Source organism: Uloborus diversus, chromosome 7 (assembly GCF_026930045.1).
Source record: "Uloborus diversus isolate 005 chromosome 7, Udiv.v.3.1, whole genome shotgun sequence".
In the NCBI taxonomy this organism is placed as follows: domain Eukaryota; kingdom Metazoa; phylum Arthropoda; class Arachnida; order Araneae; family Uloboridae; genus Uloborus; species Uloborus diversus.
Window position 1 is genome coordinate 150,532,189 of NC_072737.1, and position 17,647 is coordinate 150,549,835.

At 32.4% G+C, this 17,647-nt stretch overlaps 2 protein-coding genes across 2 annotated transcripts in view; one reads left to right on the forward strand and one right to left on the reverse strand.

Moving 5' to 3' along the window:
• Positions 1 to 3,788, forward strand: part of LOC129226178 (histone deacetylase 11-like) — a 32,688-nt gene extending 28,900 nt beyond the window's left edge. Inside the window, exons 8-9 of the mRNA XM_054860778.1 lie at positions 570 to 678; positions 3,372 to 3,788. Coding sequence (XP_054716753.1) covers positions 570 to 678; positions 3,372 to 3,524 — 262 coding nt within the window. The 3' untranslated portion in view covers positions 3,525 to 3,788. The remainder of the gene's footprint in view (positions 1 to 569; positions 679 to 3,371) is intronic.
• Positions 3,789 to 5,029: 1,241 nt separating this feature from the next.
• On the reverse strand, positions 5,030 to 16,688 carry LOC129225994 (uncharacterized). Its single transcript, XM_054860568.1, has 3 exons — positions 16,451 to 16,688; positions 7,799 to 7,945; positions 5,030 to 6,010 (listed from the first exon to the last, which is right to left on the reverse strand). Exons 1-3 carry the CDS (start codon positions 16,673 to 16,675, stop codon positions 5,402 to 5,404), a joined length of 981 nt encoding a protein of 326 aa, XP_054716543.1. The 5' UTR covers positions 16,676 to 16,688; the 3' UTR covers positions 5,030 to 5,401.
• Between the last annotated feature and the right edge of the window lie 959 nt (positions 16,689 to 17,647).

Genomic DNA, 17,647 nt, shown 5'->3' on the forward strand with positions numbered 1-17,647 from the left:
AAAAGAATAATAATAGTGTGTTTCCATTTGGAAATATTATTTGCATTTTAAAACTTTTCTGTGTCTTTTACTGTACAGGGTGATTCAAAAAGAGTGGTGGAGTTTCAAATGTGTGTATTAAGTGAAAATGTTACAGCAATTTCCCCCCTACTTTAATCATTATAAAGATGTTAAATTTTGTCTGATGATTTGGAAAGTTTGTTTGCTTCAATTTTTATCAATATTATTAATTATTTATATATTTCAGTAATATTCAGAGTTTCATTCTGTAAATTGAGATTTACAGAATGAAACTCTGAATATTACCAAACTTTACCCCCTCATAAAATTTTAAGTTTGGGGTGCCCCTGAATCCTGATCAACTTGTAATTAGAAAACTTCCATTATTTGAAAGTATTTCATGCTTACTGCTTCCTAATACCTTTTATGTTTATAATAGTAGAATAAGAAATCTAATTTCCAAAGGTTTTGTTTCTTTGGGAAACAGTTTTGATAACAATAACAATTTTTGAAAAATTATGTTTTATTCATTTTAAGTCAAAGCACCCTTCTATTTGTCCATCAAATAGGAATCTCTCGGAAGCTTTGGAAGAATTTAATCCTCAACTGATTGTATACAATGCTGGAACAGACATCCTTAAAGGAGATCCTCTTGGATGCTTATCTATCACGCCTCAGGTATTGTGAATAAATTTTAAAGTCCGTTCAGTGTTCCCTGAAATACTCTTCATCTATCCAAATAGAAGTATTAAATATCACTGACTTGTGAAAAAAATATTCGAGGAAGCAGACGAATTGTGTAATAATATAAACTAGTATGTTGTGGCCATCACGAAACTTTCTTCTATATTTTTCTTTTTTTTCTTCTGATCCCTCCCCATGCTTGACGAGGAAGCAATATTCCCAACAAAAACAAAGTGACACATGCAAAAACTTGACGACCATCCCAATGTCTGAATTATTGCAAAAGCAAAGCAAAGAGCGAAAATTGAAAGTTATTTTAAAAGCCTTGCTTGAATGAATTACAAATATTTTATTTGTTAACAAACATAAGATGGCAACAGTTAAAAATTTTAAATCATTGAGATAATATTTCCTATCATTTCCATACAATTAAAATCACGAGAAATACGCAGACGACAATCTATTACGATTTATCTTTCTTATTGTTGCATTAATAAAAATATTTTTATTCGCAGAAAAAAAAAAAATCAACACCTCTTGGAGCGATCGGCGTCAAAATAGAACCAAAGCCTGTTTACATATGGATTCACATATATTCCAAATTTCAACCAGAACGTAGCATTACTTCTTGAGATAGGGCACTCAAAATGGAAAAAAAGAACGGGTGATTGCGCTACCCCCCTTTTAGCTGTTGACACAAAAATAAAATCAGTTCTTATACCGACTAAGGGCTACTTGCCGATAAATTTTTCTTTCATTCCGTTCATTATTTCTTGAGATACAGCAGTCACAATTGACGACAAAAAACGTTCTACAGCTCAACCCCCGTTTGAGTTATTGACACCAAAATTGAATCAGCACCTGTTCCTGTTAATACCAACATATGGACCAAATTTTGTTTGATTCCGCCAGTAACTTCCTGAGGAATAGCAAGCACGCGTAACTCGAAAAACGTCCCATTGCTCCACCCCCCTTGGAGGAATTCGCGCCAAAAACTAATGGGCACAAGTTCACATAGGGGCACATATGTGTACTAAATTTCGTTCGATTTCATGCGGTAGTTTTTGTTGTAGAGCGGCCACAAAAAACTGGTCACACACAGACGTGACACACATACATACACACACACACACACACACACACACACACACATACATACACACACACAGACAGACAGACATTTTCCAAAAATGGTCGAAATGGACTCAGCACACCTCAAAACGTTCGAATCCGTCAAAATTCGAAATTCGAAAATTTGCACGAATCCAATACTTTCTTCTATATATTAGATATAGAAGAAAGTAAAAATGAACAGGTAGCTATCAAAAGAGCATATTAGAAAATTTTATATCGAAAATGTAATATAGAAAACATTTTTTGGCATATAAAATCTAATATTGATCTTAATATCAGAAGTGTGCAATTTTGTTATTGGTATTTGAGAATCAAACTCTATCTTGAGCTCGAGCTCGAGATCACTCTTGAGCAGATTCAATACAAATTTGTTCATTACTTATGTTACAGAACTAATGATCAAGATTTTTTAACTTATTCTTACTCTCATTTATGTAATATTTATAATGTTCTCACTCCTAAATCACGCCGTAAACTTTTGTGTCTTCTTTTTTTCTATAAGGTTCTACATAATTTAATCGACTGCTCTGATATCATTAATTCGATACAACTTGCTGTCCCAAGTAGGACTCTTAGAAGTCGTTCTTCTTTTTAAAAAAAATTTACCAGACGGAACTATATAATTTTTGTCTTTTCAAATTTCAAACTTTTTAACATTCATTATCGTGATTTTGATATTTTTAACTTGTCATTTTACATTTTAAGTCTTTATATTTTAATATTTTAAATGTATAATTTATTTTAATTTTTTTTAATATTATTGTTGCCACTGTAACTGGATTTTTTCTGTAGTGTGCAATACTTTTAATAAAAAAATAATAAAAAACATTAATTTAAAAAAAATATTTTCCCTTTTGCGATCGCAATTTTTGTGAAGGATTCGTTTTTGTTTTCGCAATGTTTGATAATTTTTGCTTCTACTCCTCCTGTACAATTCTGAATGACAATGCACTTAAATGGGGAGTTTGGATATTTTGGAAAAATTATATGAATGTAGGTTGTAAAACCAAAATTAAATATTCAAGTTTTGTTGGAGTGATATTCAATCATTTTACAAATATTTTATTGTTGCCTTTACTCTTTCTGTAATGGAAAAATCAAAATATGTTTTATCAACACTGAATGGATTTTCTTTTCTTTCTTTCTTTCTTTTCCTTTTGTGAATCAAATATGTGTCTGAATTCAATGATTTAATTTAATAGACTGTTGATCAACTTTTATTTCCCAACATTTTAGCAGACTGCAGTTTTATTTATTAGAAAATGTAGAGTTTTTATAAACTTTAACTTTTTATCAAAAAAATTTAAGTTTTACACATAAAATAGATTTTTTTCAGATGTTGCTCTATTGTACTTGATTGAAGTCTTTTAAAGCAAACGAAAAAACTTTTTGTTTATACTGACGCTGATATTTTTACTTTTGGTTTTTGTTTTACTCTTAATTTCAAAGCAAAGTTATAATCTGTAATACAGTAAAAATGTTTTTGGTGTTGCAAAATACTTTTTTTTTTTTTTTGGCATAGCATATGATTTAATTGTATTCTCTGGTTTTAGGGGATTATACAAAGAGATGAAATTGTTTTTCGAGCTGCCGTCACGAGAAAAATTCCAATTGTTTTTGTTACAAGCGGTGGATATCAGAAATGCACTGCACGAATTATTGCAGATTCTATTATTAATTTGAAAAATAAGGGTATTCTTGTTTAATTTTATTTCTCTTGTTAATGAATGTAAGTGACATAACTCAAATGCAATTACATTACCTTTTTAAAAAATTTAATATATTTTTAATTTTACATAAATATATGAATGAATTGTACATAAAACTAAAAACTAAGGGACTGTCTATAAATGTTGTCACTTTGCCTCCTCCTACCTTTGTTACACTTCACTTTACACCTTCACCTCGCTACATTTTAACATCGGGTAAAATTCAGAATTTCATTCAGCAAATCGTATTGTTATAAAAAAATTTTTATTTGAACCAAAATGTGTGCTGTCACACTTCTTGTTGCACTCTCCTTCTCCTATGTCCCCATCTGTCAACTTAACACCCCCCCCCCCTTTCTCCCCCATAAAGAGTGGCATCATTTGTAAACAACCCATATAAGGAAAAGAGCTGATGAATGCAAATATGAAAAAAACGAGCAAAAAAAAGTCTGCTCTACGTTTAATCAAGCAAAAGGTTTATGTGTGTTTGTGGGTTAAAGTATTAGCCATCTGCGGGTCAGATGAAGCTGAAGATTGCGGATCTCAGAAGAGATGTAGATGGTGAAAGGAAAACGAATGTTTTTTCGTTGTTGAAAATAAGAGTTTGCATACGTTTTAGTGTGTTCTTTTTCTATGAAATTTTGGCTAGCAGCATCCAGAACTATGCCCTAACCCCTTTGAGGACTTGTTCCCCATTTGTTTCAGTTTTAAGCAGAATTTTCAATTTATTACCATTTAATCTGAAATGTTTTTATTTAAAGCTAGATTGACAATTATATCTTGCCCAATATTATTTAAAGTTCTTTTTAAGTTCTAAAACATGACTCATTTTATACTTAACTGCTTGGATTATGTGCTCTAAAAGGTAAAAGTACAAACAACTAATGGTTTAAAAGAAGACTTGTGTATGCATTATTAGCAAAACTCGAGATTTGATTAGAAACATATTTAAACTGTGTACACGACCAAAAAAAATCTAAGTATTTTTGTACTAGATTTTGAGTGGAATTATTTTTTATCTATCTTTGTTTGCATTACTTCACTTGAATGGATTAATCTAACCATAAGTTTAGGCCTTGATGTGAGATTTTTAGCAACTGTAATTATTAATGCAGTTGAAAATCTTTTACTGTCAAATGCTTATAAACCATTAGAAGAATTGCTTCTTTTGAGCTGCACATTTGACAAAAGGTTGTCGCTTTTCAATCAAAAGGTTGTTGCGTGAACTTTTGATTTAATTCCAAAAGTAAGCTTCCAACTGCAACTTTTGGATTTGTTGGATGAAGGCTTTTAAAACATTGGTGCCAACTTTAGCAATTTTCCAAAAATATGTGCCAAAAATCACCATTGCATGAATTTTCTTAATATACCCATCTTGAAATTTTACTAAAGTGTACAATCATGATGCATTGGCACTGTAACTAACTTATCACATTAGACAACTAGAGATTTATGTATTTTTGCTTACTGGTTGAACGATTTGGTAACAGGGACCCTGACGGAAGGTTATTGACCCTCCAGAATTTTTCTTATTCAGGAAATTTTGTTTGACAATTTTGCAAATTTGGAGACAGCATTGCAAAACTGCCAGTTTTTTAAACTTTAAAAAAAAATGTTTTGCGTCTTTTCTCATTAGCTGTACATACACATGCTTGCATTTCAACATTGAGTAAAATTCAGAATTTCATTCAGCTAATTTAAAAATTCAGGATACTCTAACTGAACTTTTACACAATAAATTTTATTAAAATTTCCTATGTTCCAATTAAATAGTACAAAAATAACAATAAATATTTATGCTTATTTATATATCTTTTGCCAATAGTAATTTTTACTATTGAACAATTCAATTCATATAATTGCTAGAACCCACATCACTGATTTTTTAAATAAATGAAAAATCCTAAAATGATTATACTTATGAGCCCAATGTTTAAAGATGAATAATGCCTCAATTTAGAATCTAAATTAGTTTCATAATTGTTAAGTATTTCTTCTATACTTAAGCCTGATGAATAGTTTTCATGATGTTCAGAAACATTGTATTTTTGATTTAACAAATTCTGCAGCTTTTTAACAGTTTCATTTAGTATTTCATGCTGCAATTTCACTGCAGATTCCAAATCTTTCATTTTTGCTTCACCCTCAGCTACGTTTAACAGGTGTTTATCCGCCGTAAACATTGAATTAATTCTGTCCATTGTTTTTTGAAGATCCACCACTTGGCTTAAGATGTCATTAGCAAAACTTTTTATATCTTTTCGATGGCGCCAGTTGTTGATACTTGAACCAAGTATTCCTAATACACCTCCAACAATTCCAGTAATTAGAGAGAGGTATTTGTTTTTTTCTCTGTAAGTCCTCTCTTGGTCTTGACTGTTATTTATTGATAAAGCTAGTGTCGTTTGCTGTTCTTTCTCAGTTTGATCATACAAAGAAAAGACATCTTGTAAACGTTTTTGTTCCTTCAGCAGTTCACGAACCTGAGGAAAAGCAAAAGATTTGTGAATACAGTAGTTGGATGAACATTTATGTGATGTACAAGTAAAAACATGTTTTTTCTTCTTGCACTTCCAATTTTACTACATTCCCATAAAACATCTTTGTCAGAAAAATTGGTTCTAGATACCATACGGCATATAAAACTAGGGTGTACAATGTTAAATACAAAAAGAAATAAAGATATATTTTATTAACTCAACACACATGTTCACACTAAAATTGTAAAATATTGTGAAGTTCCATGTAAACAAAATAATGCAATGATTTGTAAAAAGTTCATATTATTAATTGGGTGCCTCAATTGCCAATTCGATTAACTCCACTTAAAAAAAAAAATCATCATTTCTGCTTTAATAGTGCTTTACCAATACTTAGCATGTGAACTTATATTAAAGTTTTGGTTCAGTACATTTCTAACCATATGATGGCAGAAAATGTAAAACGAGGGCCTATTCACTCCTATGGATAACACCATCTTCTTCATCACTTTTCTCTCTACTTTTCTTTTTATGGAGTTAATCGATTCAGCGAGTGTGGCATCCAACTGAGAAAGAGAAAACTTTCAAATTTTATCTTGCCATGTCAGCCAAAAACTAAGATTTTTATACAACCTTTCTTCGCATACTACTTTTTCAAAATTCATTTTTTATTACTTTAAATGACAAAACTAGACCAAAGCAATTAATTACTAAATTAAATTACTTATAACTGATATAATTTCTAAATAAAACTGACTGTAATAGATACCAAACCTTTTTTGTAGTTAATTCTGAAATGCTTTAAAAATAAGCATTTTTTTTTTTTTACTTTTTTCAAATTATTATTTTTGGCTAACAACTATTTCCAAATTTAATGTTACAAGCAACACTAAACACTAACAATAGGAAACACGATGTTGATAAAGTATATTTTAGTTGCAAGTTTGTGCTGTATCAATATAGTGTTTCCTATTGTTACTTTGTGGCTCAAAACTATTTATTTAGAACACTACACAGATTTTAGAACTGATATAACTGACAATCAATATTAGTCTATATTATTAACCGAACAATCATTATGCTTTATGAAATTACTACATAATGCTGAAAAAAAGTAAAAGCTTTTATTAATAATGACAGTAAACCTACATTTTGTTTAGTATTTTTTAAAGAAATTTTCTAAATTTAAAAATAAAACAACTAGCTTACAAAATGTTATAAATATCTGAAGTCTGACGCACCCTATAACACAATCATTCCCTATTTTCTGTTCCATATAATAATACAAATAAAATGAAATTCATTTTCGTGCTCACTTGAAACTTGTGTTCGCATGAGTTTTTTTTTTTTTTTTTTTAATCTGTTTTGTTTTTAAGATTAACTTGGTGATATTGAACTAATAAAGTTTTGGGAAAAGTGTGCCCCTTTCATATCCCACTTTTTCTGGTTGAATATCACATTTTACATTGTTTAGAGAAGGTGGTACTAATTTCTGTACCTCAAAGCCAGGCTAACGTAATTCACATAATTGCTATTTTACAGGATAGCGGAAAAACGGTTGCTTGGTGCATTCTAACTGTATGACTTGTGCACTTTAAACACTGGTAAATTTAAAAAATATATATATATATTTTGTTTGTTTTGTTTAGGATTACGTTCATATAGCTCGATGCAGAATAGCATTCTACCTACAATGCACTAATAAACAGAAAATCGGAATTTTTGGACTCTCTGAGTCTGGCTCTGAGGTACAGATTTGTAGTGTAGATTATAATAAAAACAAGAACTTACCTGTGTAACCACAGATATATACATATCATCTCCCATTGATGTTTTATGTAATATATCTTGCATCTCTTGTAATTTCTTTTGAACAATAAAAATTTCCTCTTGAACTCGTCTTCTCTTTTCCTGTGTAACTTGCACTTTATTTTGATGCTATATTAAAAAAAAAATCATCAATGAATTCCCAATGGAATTCTTTAAACACACTGTACATGAAAATGAATACATAGAAAATATTTTTATTTTAGCCTTGATATTTATCTATATATGTACAGTAGCTTACACTGACTGTCACAACTACTAATGCTACAAAGCTGAAATTTGGTTTATTTTATAAATGTAGGCACATGATAAGAATAGATTTTTGAAATTTTAATTGTAAAGGAGGTTAGATAGTATGAGGAACCTTGCCCACATATGTACAAAATGTTCAAGGGCTCGAGTTCAAGGTGGAACCAGATGTTAAAACATTTGAAATTTTGCAAGAATTGCTCTCTCCCCCTCATAAAACACTAATTAGCAGAGATTATTAGTTAAAACTCATTTTTACATCTACCAAGAAATTATCCAATCTTTTCAAATTTTATACTGTTCAAAGGTCCACAAAAAATAACCCCTTGGGAAATTGTTTCGAACCTTGAAGTGGCTAAAATAGCTACAAAAAAAGTTATAAGCGTTTTTTAAATTAAAAAAAAATAACTTCCAAAAGATTTCGATCCCTCCATCTTTTGTGCGAGAATTTTAGCTTGAAAAAAAGCTGTTGTCATTTCTTGCATATTTAGAAATAACATTTCTTTTAATCATTTGTTAATACAGTTGGCTCTCTGTTGAAAGATTTTCAAGGGTCCACAAAAAATCGTCCTTAAGTAGAAAGCACCCTTAAATGATTTGCTTTTAAAACTATAGCGGACCATCTGGGACCGTGAAAAGCCGTCTTTAAATAGAGAAAGTTGTTAAATAGAGCGTCGTTAAACAGAAAGTCAACTGTAATGGGGGCATTTAAAATATTTTTTTCCTTTTGATTATGTTTTTGCAATTTAATATTTATATTTCAATTTTTTTATTTTTTGTGCAGCCACTGAGATACACATCAATGTATGCAGCCAACAGGCAGTTGATATTACAATTTTCAATTTTAATAAGTTGACTTAAGGACCTACAAGCTTTAACATTATTTTTAAGGATGGGTGGTGTGATTAGAGTTTTGCAGAAGTGACGTTCTTATTTTAGTGCCAACATTGAGGAATATTGTCCTTATTTTAAAGGGTTTTTTTTTTTAAAATGATATTAGAGTTATTTTGGTGAAGATTTTTGGATCTGTTCCAGGTGAGGAATTTTAGAGGGCAGCCTAAGTTATTTAAAATTATTACCTTAATTATGTCTGGGATTATCAGACCTGATGTCTTTTTTTTAAAACCCCGATATAAAGAAATGTTTTTCTTCTAATGTAGAATTTTAGGTAGTATTTTCCTGATTCAGATTATAATTTTTAGAGACTGCTCTCAATACTTTGATGGGTATTTTTAAAGGAACCGCTGATGTCATTTAGCAATTGCTGTCTTCCTTCTGATGGGGATTTTTTGGACTGTTCTTTCCATATTAATGGAGATTTTTAGAAACTACAGTGTAACTTCGATTTAACGATACCCAATTTAGTGATTTCTTCAATTTAATGATACATTACACTGGTCCGGATTTAACTGCATTAAATTTCTATGTTTCTTAATTTAACGATAACTTTTTCTGGTCCCTTGACAGTCGTTAAATCGAGGTTATACAAGTTAAAAAGGTTAATGCGGAACATGACCACTGTTCCTTCCTTCTTGAAACAATGCAACTATTGAGATAGCTTGCAAAGTGCAGGGCGTAACATAATAGTGATTCAGATTTCCAAGGGCAATGTTGACTTCAATAAAGAACTACCTTTTTGGAATGGAAATTTTAGGGATAGACCGTGAAAAGCTTGGTGGATTTTCAGAGAATGCTGTCATTTTTCTGATTCTAAATGAAACTATAGAAATATTTCTTCCTTTTTATGCAATATGCCAACTGCCTGGTTATCATATCCAGAGACTGCCGTTTCATCCTTGTTATTTACCGAAGCAATGGTTCGGTTCAATCTTCGAGTTGAACCGAACCATTGCTTCGGTCACTCGTCTGGTCTGCTAATCCTGTATTAGCTACCAGTTTGTTTCCCACTCTTGGCTTCCTTAAAAGGTTTTCCATCTCTAGCTCAGTCACTTTCCTATGCTGGGCTGATGAGTGCTAATAAGCACGAAATTGCAGTCCTCGGCTGGAAATGACGGAGCTGGCGGTGTATTCCATGAATTTCATTGTTATTTTTTCTCTGCATTTTTACGTTCTGCAATGGAATCAGACTTTGTTCAAAGGGTGTAAGTCAACTTTTGCCGAGTAGTGACTTATATGCCCTTTTAACCAAAAAGTGATTGAATTATAGTATTAATTAAAAAAGCATTCTGCTAAAATTACAATTTTATTTAGCTTATTGTCTGAATAATATCTATACTAATATTATCAAGAGAGAGGGCGGAATTTTGTTAGTTTATATGTTCGAGGCAATCTCCGGAACCACTGCACCTATTTGAAAAATTCTTCACTACATGAAAGGTATTTCCTTACTGAGTGCCATAGGCTATAATTCGAAAAAAGCCGATAAAGTTCTTTTTTTATTCCAATTTAGGCCCAAATTTCACATAAATTCCTGAATATGGGAGTGAAAAATTACTTTCACATATTAATATTATATATCGTTGAAAAGGGTAGAATTTTCCGCGTTCTAAACAATTTGTTTCAATGTTCTAACTTAATTACGGCAGGAGTAATTTGAGTTTTTAGCTCAATCTTTTTTAGGCTTAGCTGAAATTTAGGCACTACTTTCTTCATTAAATCTATTAATAAAAAGTGAAGAAATTGTCCCACAGTTTTCTTTTTGACACCATTGGAAAAAGCGACATTTTTTACTCCAGATCTCTCTCTCGACCTATGGTCGAAAAACTTAGCTTCTAAATCAAATTCGAAAAATGTCATTTTGATTCAGGTTGTCATCCATTTTATTTTTGCGTTTCCACAGTTACGCTTTCTGAATCCATTGTTTCTTTCCTTATTTTGCATTTAATTTCTTAAACTTATTTTATTTCGTGTTTCCATGGTTACGCTTTTAAAATCCATCTTTCGCACTTTAATTTCTTAAAAGTATTTTAATATCTGTCATTATTGTCTGGAAGGGTAATTATGCAGGGTGTTTTTTTTTTCTTTTATTTAAGCCTGATTATTGAATATATGTCACTTGACAAAATTTTTATTCTCAAGGTAGACCCGGCAAAGCCGGGGAACACAGCTCTTAATATATAAAGATTTGAAAGCAACTGTTAATGTGATTTTGTACTTTTTTGTTTGTTTGGCGAAATATTTATTATTGCCAAAGAAAAAAACATCCACTTCACTCGCATAAGGGCTGGGTTCCGGTAGCGTGGTCGCTTGGCGCGTTAGCCTCTGAGCAGTTCAGTCTAGGATTATTGTTTTAAAGCAACCGTAAGTGTAATTCATTGTTTTAGTGATTTGTTTTAAGAAAAAAAGAAACTTTTTATTTGTTTTTATCGAGTAAAATGTATGACATTTTCTTTTTTTTTTCTGACAATGATTTTTGAATGTTCCACTGTTTTTTTTTTTTTTTTTGGTTAGACGGATGGACTATGAGAGCGTGGTTGCTGGGTGAGTTTGGCGATAAACAATAGAGTTGTAGAACTATTTTTACATTTGAAAGATATTATTTGATGTCTTTTTTTTTGTTTATTTGGCAAAATATTTTAAATTGCAGTAAAAACCCCTTCCTTCGCTAAATAGAGTTTTAAAGCAACTGTAAATCTAATTTAATGATTTGACAAAAAGTTTTAAATTCCAGAAAAACTTTAATAGTTTTTTTTTTGGAAAAGGTGTGTATGCATTTCATACATTGAAAAATAATCATTTCACATCAGAGGGGTGTTTGGCGTCAATTTTTTTTATTCAACGGACATCATTGTGCAGTAGTGCTGGACGATATATTGATATACCGCTGAACACCGGTTTCATAGCCATATCATAAAAACCAGTTTTTTGGAAACCGAACCCATGATATATCACGGCGGGCGGTATATTGTAAACGAAACCGGTGTCTTCGAATTTCGAATTCACCGACGCTGGAATTGGCTGCAGGAAACCGGTTGAATAGCGATCTCTCCGACGGACGTTCGATTTGCCTGAAGATCGGTGATTCCCCTCCGAGACCTGCTGATTCGAAGACTACGCTCCCCCCCCTCTCCGCCGCACGATCGCTTCCCGTTGCATAGCGCGAATGGAGGAGTGTTACGTCATCGGTGCATCTGGTATGGACCACGCTTGCGCTGCTTCGAGGGTGGATGGAGGGTGGGAGGGGACGCGCCCCTCCCTAACGCCTAACGATACCGGTATTTGGTAGCAAGCTTCGTCGTTTCTAATTTCGGAGGAGATTCGAATTTCGAACTTGTCAAAGCTGCTGAAACCGGTTTTTTCACCTTCGTGAGCTTCACCGAATTTATCACTAAGCTTTTATTTGGAACCGTTATATTGGTTTTCTGGCGCTTTATTAATTTTCTTTTATCTGTACTTCTTACTTCGTTGTTATCGTTATTGTTACATATTTCAAAATAATTATCGTTGTTTATTGTTCCTATTGTTCTTTTTTTAACTTTCTTCTTAGTTTATGCTTAGACCGTTTGATGCAATTTATATCACTATAAGTTATATATAGTTAAAACTTATTCTGACAGGGATACTCACAGGGAGGAGAGGAGGGGGGTATAGCACGACTTGCGCCATCCAAAAAAAAAATGGACCGAGGGGGGGGGATAATTTTTTTATTTATTTAACTAGCCGCCTTCGGCGACCAGCTGGTCCGCCTTTTTACGCCATTCGCTTTTTTGCGCCAGGGGTGCCGCCTTCGGCGGCTGCTTACACAATTTAGCGACGGTATTAATCAATGTTTTTTTTATATTATCATTCGCCTTTTTACGCCAATGTTGCCGCCTTTGGCGGCTGCTTAAATAAATTTCGTGGCGGTATCAATCAATCTATATCTAATTACATCATTAGTAGTTTGAATAAAATATTTTCTAGACCTATCTCCAGTTCCGTCGTTTGGAATACTTTTAATGGAGGGGAGGGGAGACACAAACGGTGTACTTTTCATGCAAATTTTGTCGAAAAATAACAAAAAGCACTCCCACTTTTATGTGAAAGCATTGTTTTTTCAAAGTCGTGGGGGGGGGGCATTGACAGCCCGTTGAAGTACCTTAAATGACGGGCATGTCTCTTTCTTGCTGCCCATCTACTATATCGACCTCTATATTTGTCTATCTATCTGTCTATCTATACGATCTATTCATATCTACCTCCGACAGTAATTAACAATCTTTTTTATTTATATAAGTATTAATTCGAAAAAAAAAACATTTTTTGTTCACTCAATCTCTATTTCTGTGTCTACCTAACCTAAACGCCAATCCGTAACAAAAACACAGATCATGCAAAAACTCGCAGGCTTTATTTAATCAAAATAGCCCGCAAAAAAAAAAAAAAAAAAAAGGCTCTATGTTTTCCGTAGTGTGCAAAAAGTAACGCTTGAAAAAAAAATAGAAAACTAAAAAAAAAAAGGTGAAGAGAAGGCAAAAGATTTCAGTTGGATCACGTGATGAGGTAAGTTCGGAACTCAGTCGGCAAGCGAACAGCTCGCGTTCCGTTCTGCATTAAAAAAATTGTAAAAAAAAAACTATTGCGTATTTTTAAAAACTTTTTTCTTCTGAAGGGGACAGAATGTTTTTACTATTACTAACTAAAATTTTAGAATTAAAGGGCTCAATACTTTTTGCACAATGAGTTTCGAAAAAATCTAAACCCAGAAAAAAATGCAAATTAAAGGTTTTTTCAAAAATCTATAAAAAATACAAAAATTGCTCTATCTTCAAAATTTTTTCATTTATCAAATTTAAAATAAAATTCTCTACACTATAGTACAAAAAATATTCGTCTGGCGTGATTGGTTCAGGCTCTGTGAGGTTAAAAGTGCTAAAAATCACATAAAACATTAAATAACTTTTTTTCTAATTAAAATATCAAAAATCGAAGCCCGAGGTGCATATCTTCGGCAAAAACTGCACCTGTATACTAAATTTCATCTTTCTAGGCCTTATCGTTTTCCTGGGATGCGCGCCACAAACACACACACACACATCTTATTTTATTATATGTATAGATAAAGAGATATATTATTTTATATTTATTATTGTTTTTACTAGTGATACCCGCACGGCTTTGCTCGTAATAGAAAAATCAAAGGGTCTTTTGGTTCGCCTGTATATTTACAAATAATGTATGGTGAATTTTCTCGCCAATTGGCTTGTGCCCATGTTACGGTTCCACGTTATGATAATTTCGTAATTTATGATTTTTTTTTTTAAATTGGAATAAAAAAGGAACCACATCGAATTTTCGAAAAATCGCTTCGAGGTGCACACCCCCATGCTACAAACTAACTTCGTGCCAAATTTCATGAAAATCGGCCGAACAGTCTAGGCGCTATGCGCGTCACAGACATCCTACAGACATCCAGACATCCTCCGGACAGAGAGACTTTCAGCTTTATTATTAGTAAAGATTTTTTTATTTATTTAATTTTTTGATTTATTTGTATTTTAAATTATTTATTTTGTTCTGTTTATATTTTATTTCATTTATTTATATAGTTTGTGGGTGTGTGTCATTGGCATATTACACAGAACATTTCTAATAAAATAATAATAATAAACCAATAATATATATAAAAATATTTAAAAAAATAAATGAAATAAAAAGGAGATCTAAAAAATAAAAAAGGGAGAGGGTTGAGAAAAGGGGGGGGGGCATTGGCACACCTGTATTCTGATGTGATTGGCTGATTGGTATCTGAATAGTATTTTATAAATTTTAGAAATTGTCTATATAATGCCAAAATCTTTGATGCAAATGATCCCAAGGTGTGTGTTGTAACGCTCTTGTATTGTACCCATAAAGGTTGGGAAATTCTTCAAAACTCTCATTTCGAATTGAAAAAAGGAATTATTAGTATGATCCTATAAAAAAATGAGAGCCTGATTTTGATATGTATTTCATAAAGGTGTGGAGAAGGGATGCCATGATAAGTCCCCTTCTATATGTATACAGCTGATTATACCTATATATCGATATATCATGATGTTTACTTTCTGATATATCGCGATATGGAAATCCAGATATCGTCCAGCCCTATTGTGCAGCTACTGCTAGTATTGAATATTTTTGTTTTAAAACATTAAAATTATTAGATTAAAGATAAAAGATCTGAAATTGAAGCTTGCTATATCTGATCCTCGTAAATAAAGTCGTCTTTTTGTCACTTCTACAACTATTCTAAGAAATGTATTTAAAAAAAAAAAAAAAATCCACCTTTGGCAAAAATGTGCCTTCAATATTTGTCGGTTACATCCATTCTTCTCCGGATTACTAATGCACAAGTCACTCCAAAAGTGTGGTTTTTCTTTTTTTCATGTGATTTTCGTAACAGAAATGGCATACGAAAGCAATATAAAGTAATGTTTTTTTCTTTGAACTAGTAAACCTTTCTGGATGCTTAAATGTGATAATTTGTAATGTATTTCAGAGCAAAGTGCTAAAACTGAGTAACTTGAATAAATAAACTAAAAATATAGTTTAATTGGGTGTGCTTATGTTTTGGTGTTACGCTGGGTCTAGGCTTGTCACTTAGAAGGATCAGGACGTACACATGCCGTGTGCCCACCTCCTAAAATACCATGAAGACTGGCCCCTAATTGCGAGTTCCCCCATAAATAAAAGAAAATTACAAATATCCCTTTCAACCAAATTGACGAGAGGCCATGTCAGTCTACTCGGAAATCGAGGGGCGTGACCCTTAGGAGGGCCCGGCTAGCTATTGAAGAAGCATAAATATTATAAGTTTTATGGGAGGAGAGGGCCGCCGACCAAACTGACAAGGATCTTGCCTTAACTCTCAGCAGCCCAGGGCAGCTATGAACAAATGCCTATGCGGGCTTTTAGAAATTAGTGTATTTACGTGTGTGTGGGCATGTTTTTTGTTATTTTCCATCACAACATAAATTAAGCCCTTTAACCATTACCTGACCTGGAAAATATAAAAAATTGGGCCTAATTGTGTGTTAACCAAAACAAGTAAAATATAAATCAGTAAAGTATTAAAGGACATTTTTAATGAATCTACGTGCATATTTTACGCAGTGAATACTTTAAATGCGCTTCAATATTTTCTTTCAATGAGTAACTTTTTGACTTTGTATTTTATATAAAAACTAGTGTGGAGAAGAATAAAAGCACTTAATTTTGAAAAAAAAAAAAAAAATGCAGTTGGTTAATTGTAATTCTTTTAAATACAAAATGTCAAAAAATCTCAGTCTTAAAGATCAAAACACTTCATTCTTTTTTCCCCTGTCACATCTTTCTTTTCATCCTTAGAAAGCTATTAATAAGGTTTCATGAGCTTTAGTTACTACTATCAAATATTGCTCAGATAGAAATGTTATCAAGTACGCAGTATGAAAAAAAAAATCTTACTTCTAACACTTTTTCATGCATTTCTGACAGTCTAGTTATTCCAAACAAATCTTCGTACGTTTTCATCCAAACTTTTACTTTCTTTTCTAAATTCTCTTCAATTGTATTTTTTGGTTTAATTATTCGAGATTCTGAGCAGTAAAGTAACGATGCATTAATTTGAATACTCTTACGAGACTTAATTGATTTAGTGAAAAATCGCATTCTGTTCAATTTTAAAAGCATGTTGTAATGCTGAAATGAGAATTACAGAAAATTGTTTTACATTGTGTGAATACCGCGCGGTTTTCAGTTTGAGTTTTATTCAGTGAATTTTGGCTTTGTAAGGTAAAGCCGATTTTAGAAAGAATTTTTTTTATTTATCCAACTTTGCAACATAGAACGTTGGAAAGGGTAGATACATATATTTATGAAATAAAAATGTATGAAGTTGTTATGCATATGGCTGCTGGATAACCCCTCCCCTCACGCAGGACACACAGGGTGCATTCGGAAACGCGGATCGGTCGCCTCGGTGCAACCGCAAGCGTTCGGAAACGCTTGCGGTGGAACCGGTGACGTCACTTAACCGCGTTCGGAAACACTGCGGTTGTTTTCTGGCGGTCGACTTGGTAGCAACCTGTGGCACCGCTGTCTGGAAGCGGTTAGAGTCCCTATATGAAAACGTAGTTTTCAGAGTTGCGACAACGCGGTATCATTTTCCTATTGGTCGAAGACCGCCTGAGGCAGTGTTTCTTCTTCTCCCGTAGGATTAACATGGAGCGTATGACAGTGCTGTGGAAAAACCCAGAATCTGGAAAATTAAAGGTGAGTCCAAGATTTTAATGCTCATATTACTGTTCTACAATGTTCAAATTATAATTGTGTAGCTTTACTTGAGTGAGTCCATTCCTATTTCTTTAACTATCGCGTAATTATATCAAGAACATGTGTTCCGGTGTGCTAAAATTCCCTTCTGACACTTTATTTGGGTCTTTTATAGTTAGTTTTCCTGTTAAATCATTTAATCGAATCACAATATTATTGAAAAACAACACTTTAAGACAAGGCAAAAGTTTAAATTGTGTAAATTAAATTTTTTTAACGATAGATCTCTGTATTCGGTTTGGCGCGATCAATTTCGTGCTTGGCGACGAATGGAAGTAAACAAAACATACACTTGTGATGTACGCAGGGATGTACGTGAGGATGTCTTAA

Bases quoted from the DNA above. Each gene is read 5' to 3' on its own strand.
- LOC129225994 (XM_054860568.1), bottom strand. From the start codon at position 16,675: ATGCTTTTAAAATTGAACAGAATGCGATTTTTCACTAAATCAATTAAG. The intron at 7,946-16,450 runs GTAAGATTTTTT...TTTTTAATATAG, and splicing joins TGCATGAAAAAGTGTTAGAA to CATCAAAATAAAGTGCAAGT. The intron at 6,011-7,798 runs GTAAGTTCTTGT...GCTTTTCCTCAG, and splicing joins ATATATCTGTGGTTACACAG to GTTCGTGAACTGCTGAAGGA.